Here is a 19,111-nt window from a genome sequence, read left to right on the forward strand (position 1 = left end):
GGGGTAATGTTTAATTCATTAAATCAGTCATTTTATCAGGCACTTTAAATCAGTCATTTTTATCGGTCATTTTAAATCAGTCTCCTCTGCAGCCTCGCACCAAACCGCGCTCAACCGCGTATGAAAAAACTGCGCCCGCCTCACGAACACCGTGGCTCTTGTCCAAACGGAAAACATTGTTTGGGGACTTCCATGCATGGACAGGACCATATTAGTCCTGCCCATGCCTCAAACATTCACTACGCCCCCTTCCCCGCATACTCCATAGCAGATTATATTCTCTCTTTCTGGGACAGGCAGCACGCTCCGCAAGATGCCATATATAACCATTCTTGGTGGCCCACATCAACTATCTACAAGGGCATCCATCCCACCACCACGATCTCTATTCCTTGTTGATTTGCCTGTTCAATCCCACGACGCAGACGTGCGATTGAGAGTACCGAATAACGTTTTCGATCTCTTCCTCTCTGGCTAACCCTGCTCGCAGTGAGCGATGCCATCAGCTGCGCCGACCCGCGGCCCTTCAAGGGAAACTGGGTGATCGGCGTGGACGGCAAGGAGTGCGTGGCCCTGGTCAAGGAGAAGTGCTCCGGAATGCGCCAGTACACCACGCACAGCTGGCGCCGAGGCAGGCAGGTGCGCAGCAACTGCGCCAACATACCTCGCTGGACGGCCATCGCCACCTTCCTGGACGGCAGCAAGTACCGGGGACACGCGGCCATCTTCGAGTCCTGTGCCCCCGACGGCATCTGGGTGAGCGGAGCCTCTCTTCTCTCCTCATCGTTCGCCTGTCTATACCCTCTTTGTCTGCCCTTCCTCCTTCCGCGGGTCAGAGTGCCAGGTCGACCCTTTCTTTTTCCCTGAGCACGCGGAAAAGAAGCAAAAAAGACGTAACGAGCTCCTTGTGGTGGATAAGATCATACATACGTACAGGAACTTGCGGAGACGAAATTACAAGTCTTCACTTTCATCACCGATTTGTAAGCTTCTTACCGCGTGATGTAACGGGGGCCATTTTGGCGCACAGCGCTCTGCTTCAGCGGTGCAGGCCGGCTCAGGTGACGACAAGCCGATCAGAAGTGCTGTGCTATTTTTGGTCGTGCCCCTTTACGCCAAAATGGCTGCCCCCGCTCCCCCCGCAGTTTGAGCACATAGCCCCCGTAGTATATAGTATACATATTTCTCCACTGGGAAGGCTGCTGAGCTTGCGTCACAGCTTTGCACAGTGGTTAAAAAAAAAAACGTTTTTTTCTTGTTTTCTTCTTTTTTTCCTGCGCAAAACTTTTTATATATTTGTGATTTTTCTACTGCTAATTGATTTGAACCCGTTATACTTAATTGCATGGGTCGGGACACATTTTTTTATCTTTCTGTTAGCCCAGCCATAGTATTTGTGGTTTTTACTCTCTTAAATTACAGCCGAAATTCCTAAGTCCGTTCACAATGTGTGGTTTGCCATTGGTCACTTCAGAAAGAATATAGAAACAATCTCTGACGTTCTACGCTTAAACATTGCGCCGGAGGGCCCAGATCGCTGAAAATAACGGAGTATTTTACTTTTGTTCCTTGCTACAACGTGTCGTCACAAACAGTGTGCCGCGAACGGAGAAAAAAGTAGAGAGGCCATGTTTTGGACTTGCGTTACAGACTCAATGAGCATGTGTGGAGCGAAGCCTTGCCGTCTCTGCTGCGACAATAGAGGCAACCGGAAGAAATTATCAGAATCATTAACACAAAAAAGTTACGTTGTATTCAGCTCCAAGTTAGTTCTTTTCTTAAGACGTTCCTGATGTACAATTTGTTTTTCTTTTATCTCACTTATATGTGCTCAGGTATACGACCAGTGGAACACAGCACCCGTCGACAGACGCAAGATTCGCTACGGAAACACTAATAAGCCCAACTACAACGGCGACAACTTCTACGTTATTGAACTGTGAACAGGCTATAAGGATGTCCAGAAGGGGTCCAGCACTCAGGCCGCTTTAGGCTGACTTTAGGCTATGGACTTACTTGACTGACCTGGATGGAAGCAAGTACTTGGCACATTAGCCCACAATAAATTCTTGCGACTAACCCACCTGTTAAAAGTTTCTGAATTTGCCCACTCTGCAATTGCTTTTCAACTGTTGGTGCATGGTCAGAGGAGAAATTATACGCCAATAAGAGCGGTGATCTTTAGAGACGACTGTGAATGAAGTATATGAATTCGTCAACAAGAAGCTAACTGCTTAAGAGAGCTTTCTGTACAAAAACAACTTTCGCTTCAAAGTGTAGCGTGATGCTTAGACACCGCACGTTACTATACGGTGGCTTGAAAGAGGACGAGAAATATCTTTTATTCAACTTGTTTATTTCTGATTTGCTCAAAACGAGTCTCCTTCAGCTTCTGTAACTCGGAACCAACTCTGCTGGAGAAGACAAAATAGGAGACGTTTTTTTTTTTCTCTCCAGATCTAACAAGAAGCAGACCCTCGCACGCAGTCTGTCAACACTGCGGTGCGAATCCAAACTCCCATACAGTAACACCCACTGTTCAGCGTTAACTCAAAAGATATTCTCAACTTAACTTTGCTCCGGCTTCGCGCACAAAGAAACACTGGAGCACCACGTTGGATTTGGTTAAGCACGTGTTAACGTGAGAAAAGTTGTCGGCAGCGCAGCAAAACGCATTGCATCGTCACAAGCGGCTCCACCGCCTTCTCAAATGCATCTTGCACATATATGTGTTCCCGAGGAGAGTGCGTTGGAGTGGGCAGTCCAGTGGCGTTTCAGCTGGCTTCGCTCCGTGCAGCTTGTGATGGACGATGGAGAAGCGGGCTGCTTTCACGTGGCGTCCGCCCCTTCCTCGTCCTGCTCCTCGATGGAGATCCTCTCCTCGCGTATGGTGCGGCACCCGTGGCTCCCTTCCTCGCTGCTCGGGTTGGTGCCTCCCGAGTGGCTGGCCCCGTCCGCCCTCGAGTCGTCGGCCGAGTTGCTCTCCGAACCGGCCTCGTCTCCGGAAGAGGGCGCCGGGGGAGCAGCGGCCGGCTTCGGCTTGAGCGAGCGGAGCAGCTTCCGCAGCCTCTGGCGCAGCGTCAGGTCCTCGCATTCGGCCAGCGAGTCCCAGGAACCGCGGCTCCGCTTCTCCTGTTCGTGCTCGTAGAGCGCTTTGACTTTGTCTAAGGCTGGTGAGCGGAAATGGGAGGAGAGAAACAAGTATTCTTTAAAATACAAGGAATCCTTGCAAAAGCAGACGAGACACCCTGGAAGACTATTGTTCCTGATTGCAAAGTGAACAAGAAACGAAAGAAAAATTAAAAAAAAAATGACTGGCTGTTTAGCATTGCTAAGCATGAAATACTCCGCGAATTTTTTTTGCAAGTAAACACCACCGCCACGTACTTGAAACCGTGTTTGTGGCCTCCACTGACCCAGGCAGCCAGTTATGTGCGTCTACAACTTTTTCATCGTCAATTCCAATTTACCCAGTGTACGCCGGCGGCCTATGCTCCAGTACCGCGTTTCTGCAGCAATACTGTCAACTCCAAAGCGTATTGTCGGCCACAACGCTCTCCACGCAAGGAATGCAACGCACATCTCTCTGTCACAACCGCCGCATAGCTCAAAGCGCGCATATTAGTTTGATGGTAGTATTGTTTGACGAAGAAGACGATGTGCAATACACTGCGCGAGGGCGTGTTGCAGTTTAACACTTTTTAAATTTATAATTCCATCTTTAATTCCTCTGAATTCTTACCCACAGTTAGGCTTTTCAATCGAAGTTAAACCATTAGCTTGGCACCAATTTACCTCCTTTTGGCTCTCCTCACTGAACCCTGGCCTATCCCCGGTCGTAGGTATGTGCCATGCCACTAAGGCAAGAACAACACGACGCGTGATCGGGTGCGGCGATAGCCTAGTGCTCTCTTGCAGTGGCCAGCTAAGCTGATCTGTTCGCGCCACCGTGGGTTCGAATTGCAGTCGCGGCACTATTTATTTATTTATTTATGGTTTGCCTAAGATAACCCTCAAGGTCACCCTCAAAGTCAAGCTTCATACAAACCGGTGAGCCGGTTTGAACTTGAAAAATGATGCTTTCGCGCTGAAACAAAAACGGCCTCTAGTCACTATCGCTTTGAAGAAAAACTTGTCAGTTGCCCCATGGCCGTTGTTCTAAGGGTTGTTTTTTTTTTGGTCAGTAAATGGAGACAGCAGTGGCTTATGATAGCTGCTTTCAATATTTTCGAAGAAAGTGCTCTTTTAGAAATAGAAAGCAACCATACGTCCTGAAAAATTCACTCAAAAGTGAACGAAAGGTCTCATTTCTCATCAGTGCCATCAGCTTCCAATCAAAGTTAGCAAACCGTGCAGGAAATGAACACGCGTGTGGACGCAGTATGTGCATGACCTATGTTTCACTTCGGCCCTTTAGTTTTGGTGCAGACTAAACGATGATCGCTGCCAGCTCGACCACTTGGTCGCGGTTGTAAAAGAACTACCGTCACTTACAGCACAGCAGACGCTTTCACACAGTGCAGGGGTCAATGTCTGTGCATGCTTACCTATCTGAAATTCTACGTCTTCGACGGGAACTTTGTTCAGATGCTTCCTAAAAACTTGCGTGAGCTTTTTTCTGTGGAAGTCGGCCTCGATCTCTTGCTTCGTTCTTGGAATGCGGCACTTCATAAAGCAGCACATCACCACCACTGGAAGAGAGAAAGGTGACGTCAGGGGAGAAGGCATTCCTCTTTCTTGTTACTCCCAGATTACCAGAGCATAAACCACGGAAAGAACAGTGGTTGATTGGACAATTGCTGGTCATCGCCTCTCTTTCTCGTTCTTTCTCTGATTCATCTTCGTGTCACCTGGTGAAAATCTGAGAGGGGAATATTTTCCCAGCTTCACTTCCCATCAGTCGATTTCTGCCCATTAAGGTTATTTTAGGTCATTTCAGGTTCCCTACAATTTAAGGTCTTTTTATCATATGTGAAATGCAGTGCGATAAACTCCAGACTTTTGCTTAGCTGTGCCGTAAGCATGTTTTGCCGTTAACGAATATTTCAAAGGAGAGGTCACTAGATTTCTCACAGAGGCAAAAAGGCAGAACCAGCAATATAAAACAAATGGTATAGAGATCTATGCAAAACGAATTCTTTACATTCGGAATTTAAAGGAGTACAGTAGAAGAGACGAGGTGACATTCTTATATAGATTGGCTACTCTTTTCTGATATTTACCATATATCCCGCTGTTGCCATAAAGTTGTGTGCGCGTGTGCGTGTAAGAGAGATAGCGCTTAGGAGTTTGCTATCTTTTCTTTTAGTAATTTATTTTGTTTGTTTAATTAACGCACTTTTCTTTAGCGTGGTTAATGCTTGTAAGTGACCTAGTGAGGGTTTCCGTGCGTTGCCACTCGCAAGTGAATGTACGCACAGATGTTTTTTTCTGCAAGTTCAAAGGGCCCTCGGTAATGATTTGTTGGCAGTTCAGCGAAAGCCAGCGAAGGATTTTGTAAGCCACTGATGCTTGTTCCTTCTATCCACTGCCTCTGTACACACGAGGTCAGATCCATCCCTTTTTCATTATAACTTCCGTGCGAAGTCGAACTTACCGCTCCTAAAAGCGAACCAAGTAGTAAAAACTTCCTAAAGAAATTAAGCAAATGATTGATTCGTGCCCTCTGTACCCAATCATGTCTGTCTAATTCCTAGTGTAGCATGTTAATTCCATCAAAAATTGCTTCTTATCAACCTTACTTATTCTAGCCTGCTAAATCGATTTCTTTCGCAATTACTGGTGATGCTCGCAGCATCGCTTCCAGAAAGAAATGAACCATTGCAAAGCCATTTCAAGTGTACTTGCATGATATAAACAGCTAGGTTGTGTGCCTCCAAAACAGCTAGAGCACACTAGGGCACAATTTGTCGTCCTCGTGATCTATACACTCCAATATACTGTAGTGGCTATAGGTGAAATTTTAAGGTAATTTCTTCACTCAATCGACCAACATCTTAGATCAAGACTCTCACCCAGAATTCCTCGTCATCTGTAAACACTTTATCATCGACTTCGTCTGAATGCTGCATATACAAACGGCTTGCGATACCGTTTTGGACAAATGAACAGTCCGCATTGCGACAACTGTGCCTCGATAGAAACTGTGGAACATATCTTGCTTGAGTGCCCTGCGTATGCTAACGAGCGTGCGTACTATGAACATTGCATGCAGAAGCTCTGCCCAGTGCCCCTAACAATGGACAAAGTTTTAGGTCCCTTAGCCTGCCTTAGGCAACAGAGACTTGCAATGAACTTTCTATTTACATATTTAAAAGACATTGGACATCTCGATAAGCTTTAAATTCACTTGCACGTTACCTTCATGCATTCTTCATGCAGTGAACTTCGTCAGCCCATTTATCGGACTAAGCACTCCATCATTCAATAGGTTACATCAATACTCGCCATTGCATCCTTAGTACCCATTTCATGGCCGCATTTTATCTTCGTTTTTTTTTTCCTTTTACCTCTTCCACTCTGCTCTCCTTCTGTCTTTATCTCCCAAATTCCCCTCCCTACGCAGAGTAGCATGCCAGCGGTTTTTAAACGCCGGCTAAATTCTCTGTATTTCATCTTCGTTTTTTTTTTTAACTTCATTAAAGAGTCTGTCTCCCTCTCTCTCTACATTTTAAAGAGCTTGAATGCGCAACACACACTAGATCTTATAGAAAAGAGCCTCTAACAGTAGCGTTTCGAAGTTTTCTGAAGTCAATTCTAAAGCGTGGCATTCCATTACATTTACAAGCGTAGGCTACGGGTTGTGGAGCAGATACAAGCGCGATTGCAATGCACGGCGACATATGGCAGGATTTCTTCTGTTGGCTGCACTGCAAGTGTTGCACCTGCTCGTCACATTCGATGAATAGACTCTGTATACCGCGGTTAAGCGGCTATATGTTAGCAGCGGGGCAGGTGGAGAGGGCGCATTAATTCCCTCACCGACGACGATGAGGCCGCCCAGCGAGAGGAACATGAGCTGCCATACTCGGAAGCCGGCGATGACGTCCTGCTCCAGCCAGTCTGCCGTGTCCTCCACGTGCAAAGCGGGCACGCACTCCTGTGGGGGGAGGAAGACAAATCACCACTCTCGTCACACACGTAGGCAGGACGATGTTTCAAGAGAGGCCCAAGGTAATTTATCCTAACTGGCAGGGGGAGGGGATGGGGGGGGGGGGGGGGTGACCTTGATTTTGGAATTTAGGGTGGAGAGGTCTGGACCCCCTGGGGCCCCTCCCAACACCCTCCCCCCCCCCTACCCCCCTTGGATACTTGCCTGAATCTTAATTGTGAATTCACCCAGATACTGGATAAGGGGATTGAGATAACAGAGGCTAACTCTAGAACATGCAAATCACGGAGCACTTCTCAGCTCCTGAGGAATCAAATGTGACATCAGAAAATTAAAAAAGTGTGAGAGGCGCTTTATTAGAGCAGGAGATGTGGCCCGCATTCCTAAACCTAGTATTTCTTAATCGCAGAAAGCAGAGCTCATTTTGTTTTATGGTGTTACTATTGTGCGTGGCGTTGTGTGTATTTCTTTATTTAGCCTTCCCATGTGCAGCCACGCTGGACCACCTGTCCGCCTCTGCATCAAGCGTGGAGCGAACCTGCGGCGAGTAGGATGCGAAATAAGCAACTGCAATAGGAGCTGAATTGAGCAGACACTCTCAAGTACGTGCCAGGAAAGAAAAAAGGGAGGGGGGAGGGGGGTTATCTCACGTATGCGGAGAAAATTAAAGAAAGGAACCCCGAATGAGATGACGTCACATACTGCGTCATCCTTGTGCGAGCCACTCGCACGAGAAAATAAAAATTCAAATTACGTAGTAGCCAGTGGATCACGAGCAACGCTTTTGTGCACGCCTGACTTGACGGTCTATAAGGCTATACTTCCACGGTAGCTTTGTCTCCAGAACCTTGCGACTGAAGCAACGGAGTCTGTGAGCGGAAGCAATAGATGGGATCGTCCTGCTCTTCGCCTTCATGTGCCGAGTCGCTTCATACAGCCAGTAGAACGTAGTTTCGCCGCTCACATGACCTTAATGGAATGCGGCTTAGCAAAGTTGTCTGCTGCGCCAGTTGGTATAGCATACCGAAATGCGAGTAGCGCCTGTCGCATCCCCTTCTCTTGTCATTTGTGTTTACCTGCGCTATCTAAATTCGGTGTTATGGAATGTGTCGATATTTTATTTAGGCTATTTGTCTGTAGTGCAGTACAACCACCTTCAATTTACCACGGGCGTTATTTCTCTTTTTTAATACATGATGGCTGGCGAGTTTATTGCGCATACTCAGGACTATAGCAGGTCGTACACGGATGAGACAAGAAGTAAGCGGACAACGCAGGCGCTGACTAACAAATACGTTTATTGCTTCGGACTGGCCTGTATACGCACAACGCTCGTGATAACACAAAGAAAACAATTTCACACATTTTTTTTTTTTTTGCTTAGGTGCTCTTTTTCTTTTTTACCATGCCATAAAGCTTCCACGCTAAAACACGTCGGAACGTCGAAATGCAAATGCCATTGGCAAAGAAGTTTAGAAAATGAAAGCTAGGACGGTGTAATCACGTGATATTGGACGCTCTGTAGAAAGCTGCACCATTAGTACTTTCATAGTTTTGTGTACTGACAACTGTACTCTTACACAGCGAGGTTTCTGCAAAGAAATGAGTGCTTATAATTAACCTTTAAAGAGAAATATGGCGCAGAAAAACAATTAAAATCGAGGGTTGGGGTAGCTAATTAGCATTGTTAATCGTCGCGAAATTTAAACCAGCGCGAAAAATTCAAGGGCGACGAAGAAACAACTACATCAATCAACGTTACTAGATTACTGTGTTACTTTTGTAATAATAAGCGCTATACATCAACAGCAATACTGCTGTCGTTTATCTATATCTTTTCATCATCCTCGTATTCTTCACTCTGCTTTATATTTAACAGGAAAACAAGCTACGCAAACATACATACGCTTCCGCACGCAAAGGCAAAACAACACGCGGTATGGCGCAGCTTGCGAGGGAAAACTGGGCAAAGCCCGGTGGCGTTGGGCGGTGGCCATTCTGCTGCACCTTAACGCATCGTGCCTCTCTATCCTTGATCAGCTCGGCGGCGCGGTCACATTCATTTCTATTGGATGTGCCAGGCGCTCTTCCGGATGAAACAGGGACAACGGCCCGGTGGCCTCGGGCGTCCCTCGCCCAAATGGCGGAGGTCAGCGCGCCAGTCGGCCAGCTTAGTTTCAGGGCCGATTGCGTCGATGGGTGTGGCACCCACGCGCTGTACGCTAGCACACATGAGTCTTCACCGAGTCTCACTACACACGATAAGGGGGAAAAAACTGAGCGCAACCCAGAGATAAGAGTGGCGGCGTGTTTAGGAGGGGAAAGCGCGACCTCCAGGGGCTTGGCATTTGCAGTTGGCCGTGTAAAATTGGCAGAGAGGGCGCGAGGTTTTCGGTGTTCCTCGTTAAAGCTGAATGCAGGAGCATGAAGTGGCACTCCACTGATGTGCACGTCGAAGTCGCAGATAAGAGGGATGTCACGAAGGGGAGAAAAGAGGAAGAAGGGGTGCGTTAAATTGTTGAAGACTGGGCGGGAGGCGTGACGTAACCATGCGCATTTCAAACCCCTGACGGTTCATCTTGTGGGCTTTCTTTCCCCATAGGCAAGGTGAGAAATTGGGGAACATTCATTTGTGCAAATTCGTCAGCTTGAAGCAAAAAAAAAAGAAAGCAAAAAAAGCGCCTCGAAACCACCATGAATAATTCTTGTCTCCTTTGCCTTCTTTTTACTATTTTTCTTCATAGTAGTAATCATTGCCATTTCTTCGCACTTTTGTCATTATCTCTTCCTCTCAGAAACACTTGTGCATGTCCCTCCCTTCCATCAACTTCTAATAAGAGCGCCGGTGTTCCGAAAAGATGTCTTTCTTCACCGAGAAGTTAAAACCCCGGTGATTCTTTTCGGGGTTCTTACTTCAATCACGAACCGATTTTCATGAAACCTTCACCCTTCAGCTATATGTTTATGTAGTCAAAGGGTGACGGTACAATAGGCGCTACGAATTTTTCGAGATAAAAAAAAATGGCGAACCGTAAAATATTTTCAGTTTCGCCCACAACGGAGTAGGCTGTCCTCTAGTGCACTTCCTTTTATGAAAGGAAATGCACTACAGGACAGATTGCTCCTTTTTTAATCCCATACAGGCGTATCCGTGTTTAGAGGGTGTAGTTCAGTGAAGTTTCACGCCTCTGAACTGACAGCACCAAAAAATCTTCGTGCGAGGAAGAAAAAGGTTCCCGCGAGTCTACAGCAGACGCTCAAGGCTTTCAGAGTAATTACAAAAAGACTTTAAATCATATAAAGCAATCTCAAGAAAGTGCTCTTACAGGCACCATTGCTGACGGCGAACAAAATAGCAAGCAGACTGCAACAAGTTTATAGTCCGGTCAGGAGCAGGGATAACCTCAAATAGGTGAAACTGGAATCAGAAAGGGGGTGCCCGGACCGTGTTTCTTGCAAGCGAAACAGTCGATAGTTACATAGTCTGTCTTAAAATTTTCTCAATATCCCTCGTATTTCGCCTGATATAACAGTGTGGACAAAAGAAACATCCGCGTCCCGTTGTACAGAACATCCACCACAAATCAGTTACCACTGCGCAGCACCTACCATGCAAAGTCTAATAGAAAGTTTTAGCATAACGCTAGCTTGCACATACGACAGGGTGCAGTGTAGCGTGCGTTGCTAAAACCTCATAATCTGGTGGGTACCCACTCCCAAGAAGTGCATCCTACCTCGTAAATTACTCACGGTGGCATTATTCGTTGCACGGAAATTCCACTGGACACAATAAGGAAAGGGGCGCCTCAAGGAGTGAAGAGGCTCCTTTATAATGCGGACTTCCTAAGCCGCTCTTTCTCTATATGTCGAAACAGTCGTCTCTTGAATTGTGCATCTCAATGCATTTGTGTCTGTATAGTTGTACTTGGCTACATTCCTGTCACATGGACAAATCACCTGTTGTCCGCGCAAGCCCCTGCAACTGACCAAAAACTAGCCCTATTTGTTATTTGCACATTATGCGCGTTGTAATAAACGTCATCTCTAACATTTGCGTATCGAATGAGCACATCAAATCATCATTGTACTGAGGAAAAACATCAAGTTTATGACGTTAGAGGAACAACCTAAAATTTCTTCAAGTTAGCGTACTGAAAATAAATGCATGTGCGCACGGTGAGGTAGGCAGAAAATATGTTTTTTTTTTTTTTTACCAGACAGCGAGTTCGATCCTGGCCGCAGCGGAAGCATTTTTTGCGCAGACCGAATGTGGAAAAATGTTTAGTGAGATTTTGGTGCGTTTTGAAGAATCACAATCGGTGGACATTAACCGTTCGTTCGTTCGTTTATGGGGTTTAATGTCCCAAAGCGACTAATGCTATGAGAGACGCCGTAGTGGAGGGCTCCGGAAATTTCGACCACCTGGGGTTCTTTAACGTGCACTGACATCGCACAGTACACGGGCCTCTAGAATTTCTCCTCCAAAGAAATTCAACCGCCGCGGCCGGGATCGAACCAGCGTCTTTCGGGTCAGCAGCCGAGCACCATAACCACTGAGCCACCGCGGCGTCCTGTGAACATTAACCGCGGCTCCACCACAACAGCTTGTTCATAGTTCTGGTATAAGCTTGTCCCGTGAAAATACTTTGCTTTTGAACAGAAAAACTATCAATTTCAGCGAAGAACGGGAAAGCACCCGCCGCAGTGGCTCAGTGGTAAGGCGCTCGTCTACCGAGCCGGAGTACCCGGGTTCGTTCGAACCCGACCGCGGCGGCCGCGTTCCGATGGATGCGAAACGCAAGAGGCGCCCGTGAGCTGTGCGATGTCAGTGCACGTTAAAGATCCCCAGGTGGTCGAAATTATTCCGGAGACCTCCACTACGGCACCTCTTTCTCTTTTTCTTCTTTCACTCCTACCTTCCTCCCTTCCCTTACGCCGTGGTTCAGGTGTCCGCCGAGGTATGTGAGACAGATACTGAGCCATTTTCTTTCCTCAAAAACCAATTTACCAATTTACCAACGCCAAAGCACCACCTCCTTCTACATCCGAAGAGCGCAACAAAATTGCTAGACGTGTATGTAGTACATGCAATAACAAAGTCAGACTTTGCTCCAGAACACACATGAGCAGGATAATCCGTGTCGGAGGCCGAAAACAAAAATAGAGGTAAGAGGGTGAGTGCACATCAAAGCAGATTGTTACACCGCAGTGGGTCATTACACAGGCGATCGCACGGTACTCCGCCGGAAGACTGCAGGCGGAGGAGTGCGGTTCGAGCGAGTTCCGATGCGGCGACACGCCCACGTTTACGCCGATAGCGGCCGCGTGTCGAAAGGCACGGGCGTGGGGGCACAGCTCGGAGCTCGAAGTCACCCGAGGGCGCCCCGCGTAACGCTGATAGATGCGCTGGGCTTTCCCGCCGTCCACCTAACGAGCCACGTGCATGATTAATAAGGGCCAAAAATTTACGGCGCAGACGTCATGGCATTGAGCATATTCGAACAGCGGACCAGAAGTGCATTGGAGAGCACTATACTCCTATGGACAGTCGTCTACTGGAAATCTTGTTGGTGAAGTAGGTACGGTGGTCTACGATATATGACCAGGCGGACGGGTTCTGTACTTGCTGCTGGTACTCAAGGTTATCCAAGATATACCGAGGTCCCAATAAAAGTGCGTCGCGGAGTTCAGGCATGTCACAGAGCTGCGGCAGCGTGCACACATTTACGATCTACACCGTGGTACACCAGCGGCAAACAGCTAATGCCACTCTGCTATACGGTTGCTCATGCTTCGAGATATGAAGCATGCTAAAGTGTGCCGGAGTTTACACAATCAATGAATTCATAAAGGGAGTATGTCGCGACAATTTGTTTAAGGGAATGCTTAAGCGTTGACACGCCGCCTTGCGTGGGCATGACGACAACTCTATAGAGCCTCCCAACACAGCCTTGGGGCGCTAAACCCTAGACGCCAAATTATGCCTTGTCTATTGGCTTCTAGAAACAGCGTCTCCTTTATCTCACTGACGGCTTTTTATTTCTGTTTTTATTTAACTAATAAAGGTGCCTTCAATGAAGCCGTTAGCATTCCCCGCACACTTCATGGGCGACAGGCGATGATATTTCTTATGTGATAAAGGTATCGTCTTGGCTCCACATCGTAATTGGTTACGTTGGCCAAGCTAACGGCTGTACCAACATGACCAAAATAATCTACAAATGTAATGTCCGCACAGTAGTTTCGTTGTGGCCATTTTAATCGAGACGTGTTCGCTTTACTTAGCATATTCTAAAAAAAAAAAAAGATAGAAATTTTTGAAGCAGGGCTGAGAGGTCAGATTTTTCTCATATACTTCAGTCCCTAACATGACACATGGCCAAAACTGGCATTAATATCACTTTAAGCAAGCAGCTAGCCTGACATCACAGTGATGACATCACAGTGACAGTGATCGAATAATTTAAGCGAGAAACTCGCCTCTGCAGAGAGGGTACACTCGTTAAAAAAGAAAAAAAAAAGGCTTTTACAGAACATGAACTAACCGCACCTGCGTTAATGTTAGGAGAGCTAGTTTAAATGAAGAGCTTTTTATTATAGTGTAGATGCTTTGTTAAAACACACTGTCACAGCTCAAGCAATGGCGGAGCTAGGTCACCGGGGCCAAGTTCCTTCAAACTGCCCGTGCTCTAAAATGACTGCAACTCGCTCGCTCACTCACTCGCACGCTCACTCACTCACTGCACACTCACACATTCGCACTATCACTCACTCGCACACTCGCACGCTCACTCACTCGCACACTCACCCCACTCACCTAGCTCATCTCACTCACTCACTCACTCACTCACTCACTCACTCACTCACTCACTCACTCACTCACTCACTCACTCACTCACTCACTCACTCACTCACTCACCCCATACACTTGCATATCGACCTACCGGTTACTACGGAGCAGCGATGAAGAAAAAAAAATACTAAGACTCATAAGGAATGCCTTTGTCAGCGTTTGGTGGGGATAGCAGGTACAGAACATGAAAGACAGAACGGGTGCACTGTGTACGAATGTTTCCACTGCTGGTCGAAGAGTTTCCGATCTGCCAAAGTTTTTATGTCCCGTGCGACTAATACTACACCGTTCGCCTCCATAAACGTTGGGCCGCTAACCGTGACTTTCTTTTCTGACACATTGAGGACAGGGTGGGAAAGGATTACATGAAGTAGAAAGGAGGCTGTTGTGCGAAAAGCACTGACAAAGTAGTGGCCAGGTGAATCCTCAATCTGTAAAAGTAGAAATGCCCCGTACCTGTGACAGCTTTTAAGGATTCTCTGCATTTCTATGCACTGGAGGACTCGCAGGCAATGGCGTCGCGAGGAACCACCTCTAAATAATGTGTAAGCGACGGAATTAACTCTCGTTATTGATAACTTGGCAGTTGGTCGAATAAGCCTAGAAGTATAGCTCGATAATCTCTCTGCAAACGGGTATTTCACTTCGCATATTACACATTGTGGTCGTAGAGATCGCGAGAGGTTACTACATCAGGGTACGCGAGAAGGTTTTCTAGAAATGCAACCGAATTCACGCCCACGTGGTGATATGCCTGGTGGTATAGAGCGTGGTAATCACCCATACGATTCAGGGTCGGCCGTAAAGAACCAAGAAAACTTTTGCAGCCGTTCCAAGTGCCGAATAGAAGAAAAATTACGCATAATATGTGTCCTTCTTTAAATTTGTTTATGTCTGTAGAACCAGAGTATTGAAGAACTCTGGTATAACGTAGGTTTGGTTGGAGGGCCATTCGTGACTAGATAGTCTTGGAGATTGATTGCACTGAACTCTGAGCTTTGTCTCCTTGCACAGACTGAGGCATGTGCATTTTTTAGATGTGGGTTACCACAATTTCCACTGTATAGTCCGCACCCGGAGGAACTCCACAGGGCCCAGTCTGTGCTGCAAAAAAAAAAAAAATGTCCTAGACTGTCCGCACCCGGCACATAACTTACAAGAGATTGGCGTACAACCAGCGCATAACAATGTATATGCACGCATCGCGCAAGTATCATGAATCATCGCAATAAAATAAGCTTAGGGAAGTTCATGCAATGTTCGGGGATAATGAAAGAGCACTTACATGTTAGCATCCACTCAACCGTAGCGACAGGGCTATTAACAGAAGCTTCGCAGTTCAACAAAAATTCGTCCTGGTCCGGAGTTCGAACCCGGGACCATACGAGGCCGTCGCTCTGCAAGCTGGAAGACGAGCATATGGCAGGACGAAGCCAAACTGATCAACAACTCGAAGCCGGAACGATGTTATATCCGAGCCCGGATATGTTCTAGGTCAATCCCATGATGGAGTAAATTTGTACACGGAAACGCTAATGAGTAATTCCTCCTTTATTATAGACTTACTTAACCTTGAGGTATTTGTGTAAACCGTACTTGATATATTCTGAGACATTGGAAAAAAAATCTATATTTCCCGCAGCCATGGATAGTCCGCAAAGTGATAAATTTCAGCTTTTCAACATGTTTAGTTCGCGATCTGTATGCTGGAATTATACGGTATATGTTTTATCTAAACACATCGAATGACCCACTCGCAGAGGCCCGATAACGCTCCTTGAGGAGGCGTGCACAAGAAGCGCTTTCCTTCATCGTTAGGGACCCTTTACGCAGAAAGAGGTCACTAATGATGAGAGTCGACCCTTTTCGCCGTAACGCTGTCGTGCGCGCCATCTCACGCACGGCGTAAACAACGACCGAAGTTCCCAGAATCTCCCCTTCCCTACCACAGTCAGGGCAGCGCTGCAGATAGTTACTTAGAGGGCTGGCTGTTTACCTCTTTCTAGGAATTTCGAACACCACACACGCCCCGCACATTTTAATAGGCAGGAAAATTATGTTAAAAAATGCAAGAAAACATTGACCTCGTCTTTGTAAGCATTTTTTTTTTACTAACAACAGACTACAAACTTTACGTCGCAGCTAATGACCTGACTGACCAGTCGTCTTAGATCAACATCGTGTTGATAAAGAACAGCTTAGGCGAGAAATAAGGGTTGCACCTTAATAAAAAACAAGTCGCAATATAAACACTAGGCTGTCCGGCCATGAGACACGAAAAAGATTGCCCTTTCAGCTGATCTTAGGTGCGTAAATGCTCCACAGGCGTGCAAACTTTGCTTGCATTTCACCTGACGTCACGTCAAGGTTGTGAAAGAAACACAGCATGAGCGGCTGAATAATACTGGGCCCCAAACAGCGTCATCTGATCGAAAACTGCGAGTTATGTCCACGGTTCCAACTGGAAAGACAGCGGTAGGGGCACATCAGCGCAGGCAGCTGGCTGTGGTTTCCCCATCCCACGAGGGCCGCGTAACCAGCCAAGGCCGTCGATCGATCTCCCCAAGGTTCAGGAGCGGGGCAGTAAGCGGGTCACCGCTCGAAATTTTTACCGTCGCCTTGGCGCGCCTAAAACGCGCGTTCGAGGGGAAATAAATAATTTACATTCCGTTGGTGCCGACGGACTTGCGTTGAAATCTTTCTCGGGGCTTGGAATGCTGAGCAAAGTCCGGTGTATTCTGTTTCAAGCATTATGTACGCTTACCACATGCCTCGTTTGCCACCCAGTATTTGTTCAGTGTGCAGCACGGCAGACGCTGCGAGAGCCAATAAAGAGAAAATAATAGCGTGTATTCTTACGTCCCAGGGGTGCTGCCCGGGCTTTGAGAAGCACTGTCGGTTCAACGTAGCAAATTAATTTTGACCCTGTTAGTTTCTATAACGTGCACTGAAACCTTAGTGCACGGGCATTTCACTCCCTTCTAAATGCGTCCTAGTATCCAGCCCACAATTTTGTGCTCGTCAAGGCAACTCAAGCTCCGATGAACCACTGTCGTGGATTTTAGCACCAAACTACCACAACAGTGCAGGGAATAAAATTAACCCTTTTACTAAGCTAAAGTAAGTACTAATAGTAAGTACGAAATGTAAGGGTTTTTTACGAGATGTTGTGCGAAAGTGCGAGACAGAGAATAACAGAACTTCAGTAAATGTACGCATTAATGTTGTATGTGTTTTCTTCTTTAACCCCCCAAAGTTAAAGACCGAAAGAAATAGTGGGCAACGAAGAAAACGCAAAGCAAGCGCCTACAGAGACGCCTCTGTTGTTCCGCCGGGAGGCAAGAAAAGAGGAGGGGAGGAGCGAGGTACACGGCGAAAGAGAAAGGAGGTCACCACCCCTCATTTCCCGAAAGGAAGAACCCACCGCGCCTCTCCCTCCGCTTCCCCAATGCCCCGGGCTGCATTATTGATGACCCGAGTTTTCCCATCCCACAAATCCGAGACGTTCCGTCTGTTGTAGGTCCAGCCGCCTCTTATCATTATTATCGTCCCTCGCCGGGGCCTCCTCCTTGCTCTCTTTCCTCTCTTTTTTTTCTTTTTTTTCTTCTTTTTCTAATCCACCCCTTTCGCGCGACCTGTCAACCCGGTCTCCGGACTCGTAACGAATGGGCATTCCCCATTACGGCTGCAGGTATGCGGCTGGGCTCGGGGCGTCAGCGGGGCTGGCCACGTGTATCGCGTCGCATGATAGATGTACCCGGGAACCGCGAGCGGTGCTTGTTGGCGTTGGTCCCGGATAGGTCGATCGCTTGTGCTTTTTTGGAGCGGCGCATATTTTTTTTTTCTTTTACTCGTGACCTGTTTCATTCGATGAAAGTTATGGCCAGAGAATTTATGCTTATATTTGCGCGCGATTACTCCCATATTTCCTATATATTGGGCAATACCTGAGCGCTTCAGTCCCGGCTTTTCATTTTGACTTTGATGCATATATGCAGACGCCTAGGCGCATTAATGAAAGCCTGTCTCTATGCGCAAGGCAGACAGCGGGAATTGGGGGTGTCATAGGCTTGCACCTTTCCCTCTTGCGACAGCTTTGGCGAGAGGTCGGCTCGTGGCCATTTATTGCTTTCGTTGGCAAGGTAAAACTCGCAAGCACTCAGTTCAGACAGTTCGTTATGTATCATATTTACCTGTATTTCTTCTTTGAAGTGTTCTTGAGACTAGTAAAATTCCTTATGAACAGCTTTTTTTTTATTTTTCCCCACAGCCTCCTGTACCTTGCTTGTAGAAATAAACTCACTTTATATGCGTGGCATTTACCTATGTCGCTTGTTTCAAGTTCTGTGTTTTTATCACCCGCAGAGATCTCCACAGCCCCAGGCACAAGCCGCAGTACTGTGACACCTGTCTTCCTTTGTGCAACTAACACCACGAAAGACACCAAGGCTGTCAGTGACGGTCCACACAGGCGTGCAATAGGACCGAACAGACAGAGATTGAGGGCCCCTATATGGCTAATGGGCGCAAGCTCTTCCTTACTTGGAGATGCATGCAGCCTCGGATAAAAAGAATGCAGCACTGAGCGTTACTCTATCCTCCTCCCCTTCCCGCCTCTGCACAGATTCATATTCACTAAACACAGGGGCGAACAGTGCGGTGACATATGGCCATGCATACTTGCATGTAGGTACGCGCGAGCTGTACCTGGAACGCTAATTTGCAAGGGCCTGCTTCGCGGAAAGAGCGGAGATATATTATGCAGAACTGCGTAGCGTGGCAAATTTGGTGAATAGCGCGAGTTTTGTCGAAACATTATGCTGATCCAGATGTTTTCTTGGACGACCTCTGCGACAATATCAGCCCAAACGTAGCAGTACGGGCATTTCCAAAATATCGCGCATTCAACTCAAGGGAATGTTTTTGAATATAGAAAGCTCCAATTCGTCTGGCTTCTCAAAGATGCATGAAAAATTGTGGCTGGCATCGAAATAAACAGCTATGGAGGTAGGCAAAAACTTGAAGAATTTGTTTGTATTGTTCATTTTGGCCATCAAACGTTGCAAGCTTAACCAACACCTTATCTCTGAAAGTTAAAAATTTACGTACAGTACTTAACTTTAAAAAGATATTAAGTCAACACCTAA

The 19,111-nt window shown here is 46.9% G+C and overlaps 2 protein-coding genes across 2 annotated transcripts in view; one reads left to right on the plus strand and one right to left on the minus strand.

Annotated features, from left to right (window-relative positions):
* Positions 1-474: 474 nt before the first annotated feature.
* Positions 475-2,042, plus strand: LOC149343258 (domesticated amidase effector 2-like; the record flags this gene model as incomplete). The annotated part of the gene is made up of 2 exons (XM_089546921.1): positions 475-756; positions 1,836-2,042. Coding segments are annotated over 2 exons (390 nt in total), but the record flags the coding sequence as incomplete, so codon positions are not given.
* A 323-nt stretch (positions 2,043-2,365) lies between these two features.
* LOC149343259 (uncharacterized) overlaps positions 2,366-19,111 on the minus strand; it is a 31,150-nt gene continuing 14,404 nt past the window's right edge. The window contains exons 2-4 of the mRNA XM_089542342.1: positions 6,982-7,099; positions 4,548-4,691; positions 2,366-3,170 (exon numbers count right to left, since the gene is read on the minus strand). Of these exons, the coding sequence (XP_089398468.1) occupies positions 2,830-3,170; positions 4,548-4,691; positions 6,982-7,099 (603 nt within the window). The 3' untranslated portion in view covers positions 2,366-2,829. The remainder of the gene's footprint in view (positions 3,171-4,547; positions 4,692-6,981; positions 7,100-19,111) is intronic.

The sequence above is a fragment of the Amblyomma mixtum genome, chromosome 5, assembly GCF_055824585.1.
Source record: "Amblyomma mixtum isolate Tamu chromosome 5, ASM5582458v1, whole genome shotgun sequence".
Lineage (NCBI taxonomy): Eukaryota > Metazoa > Arthropoda > Arachnida > Ixodida > Ixodidae > Amblyomma > Amblyomma mixtum.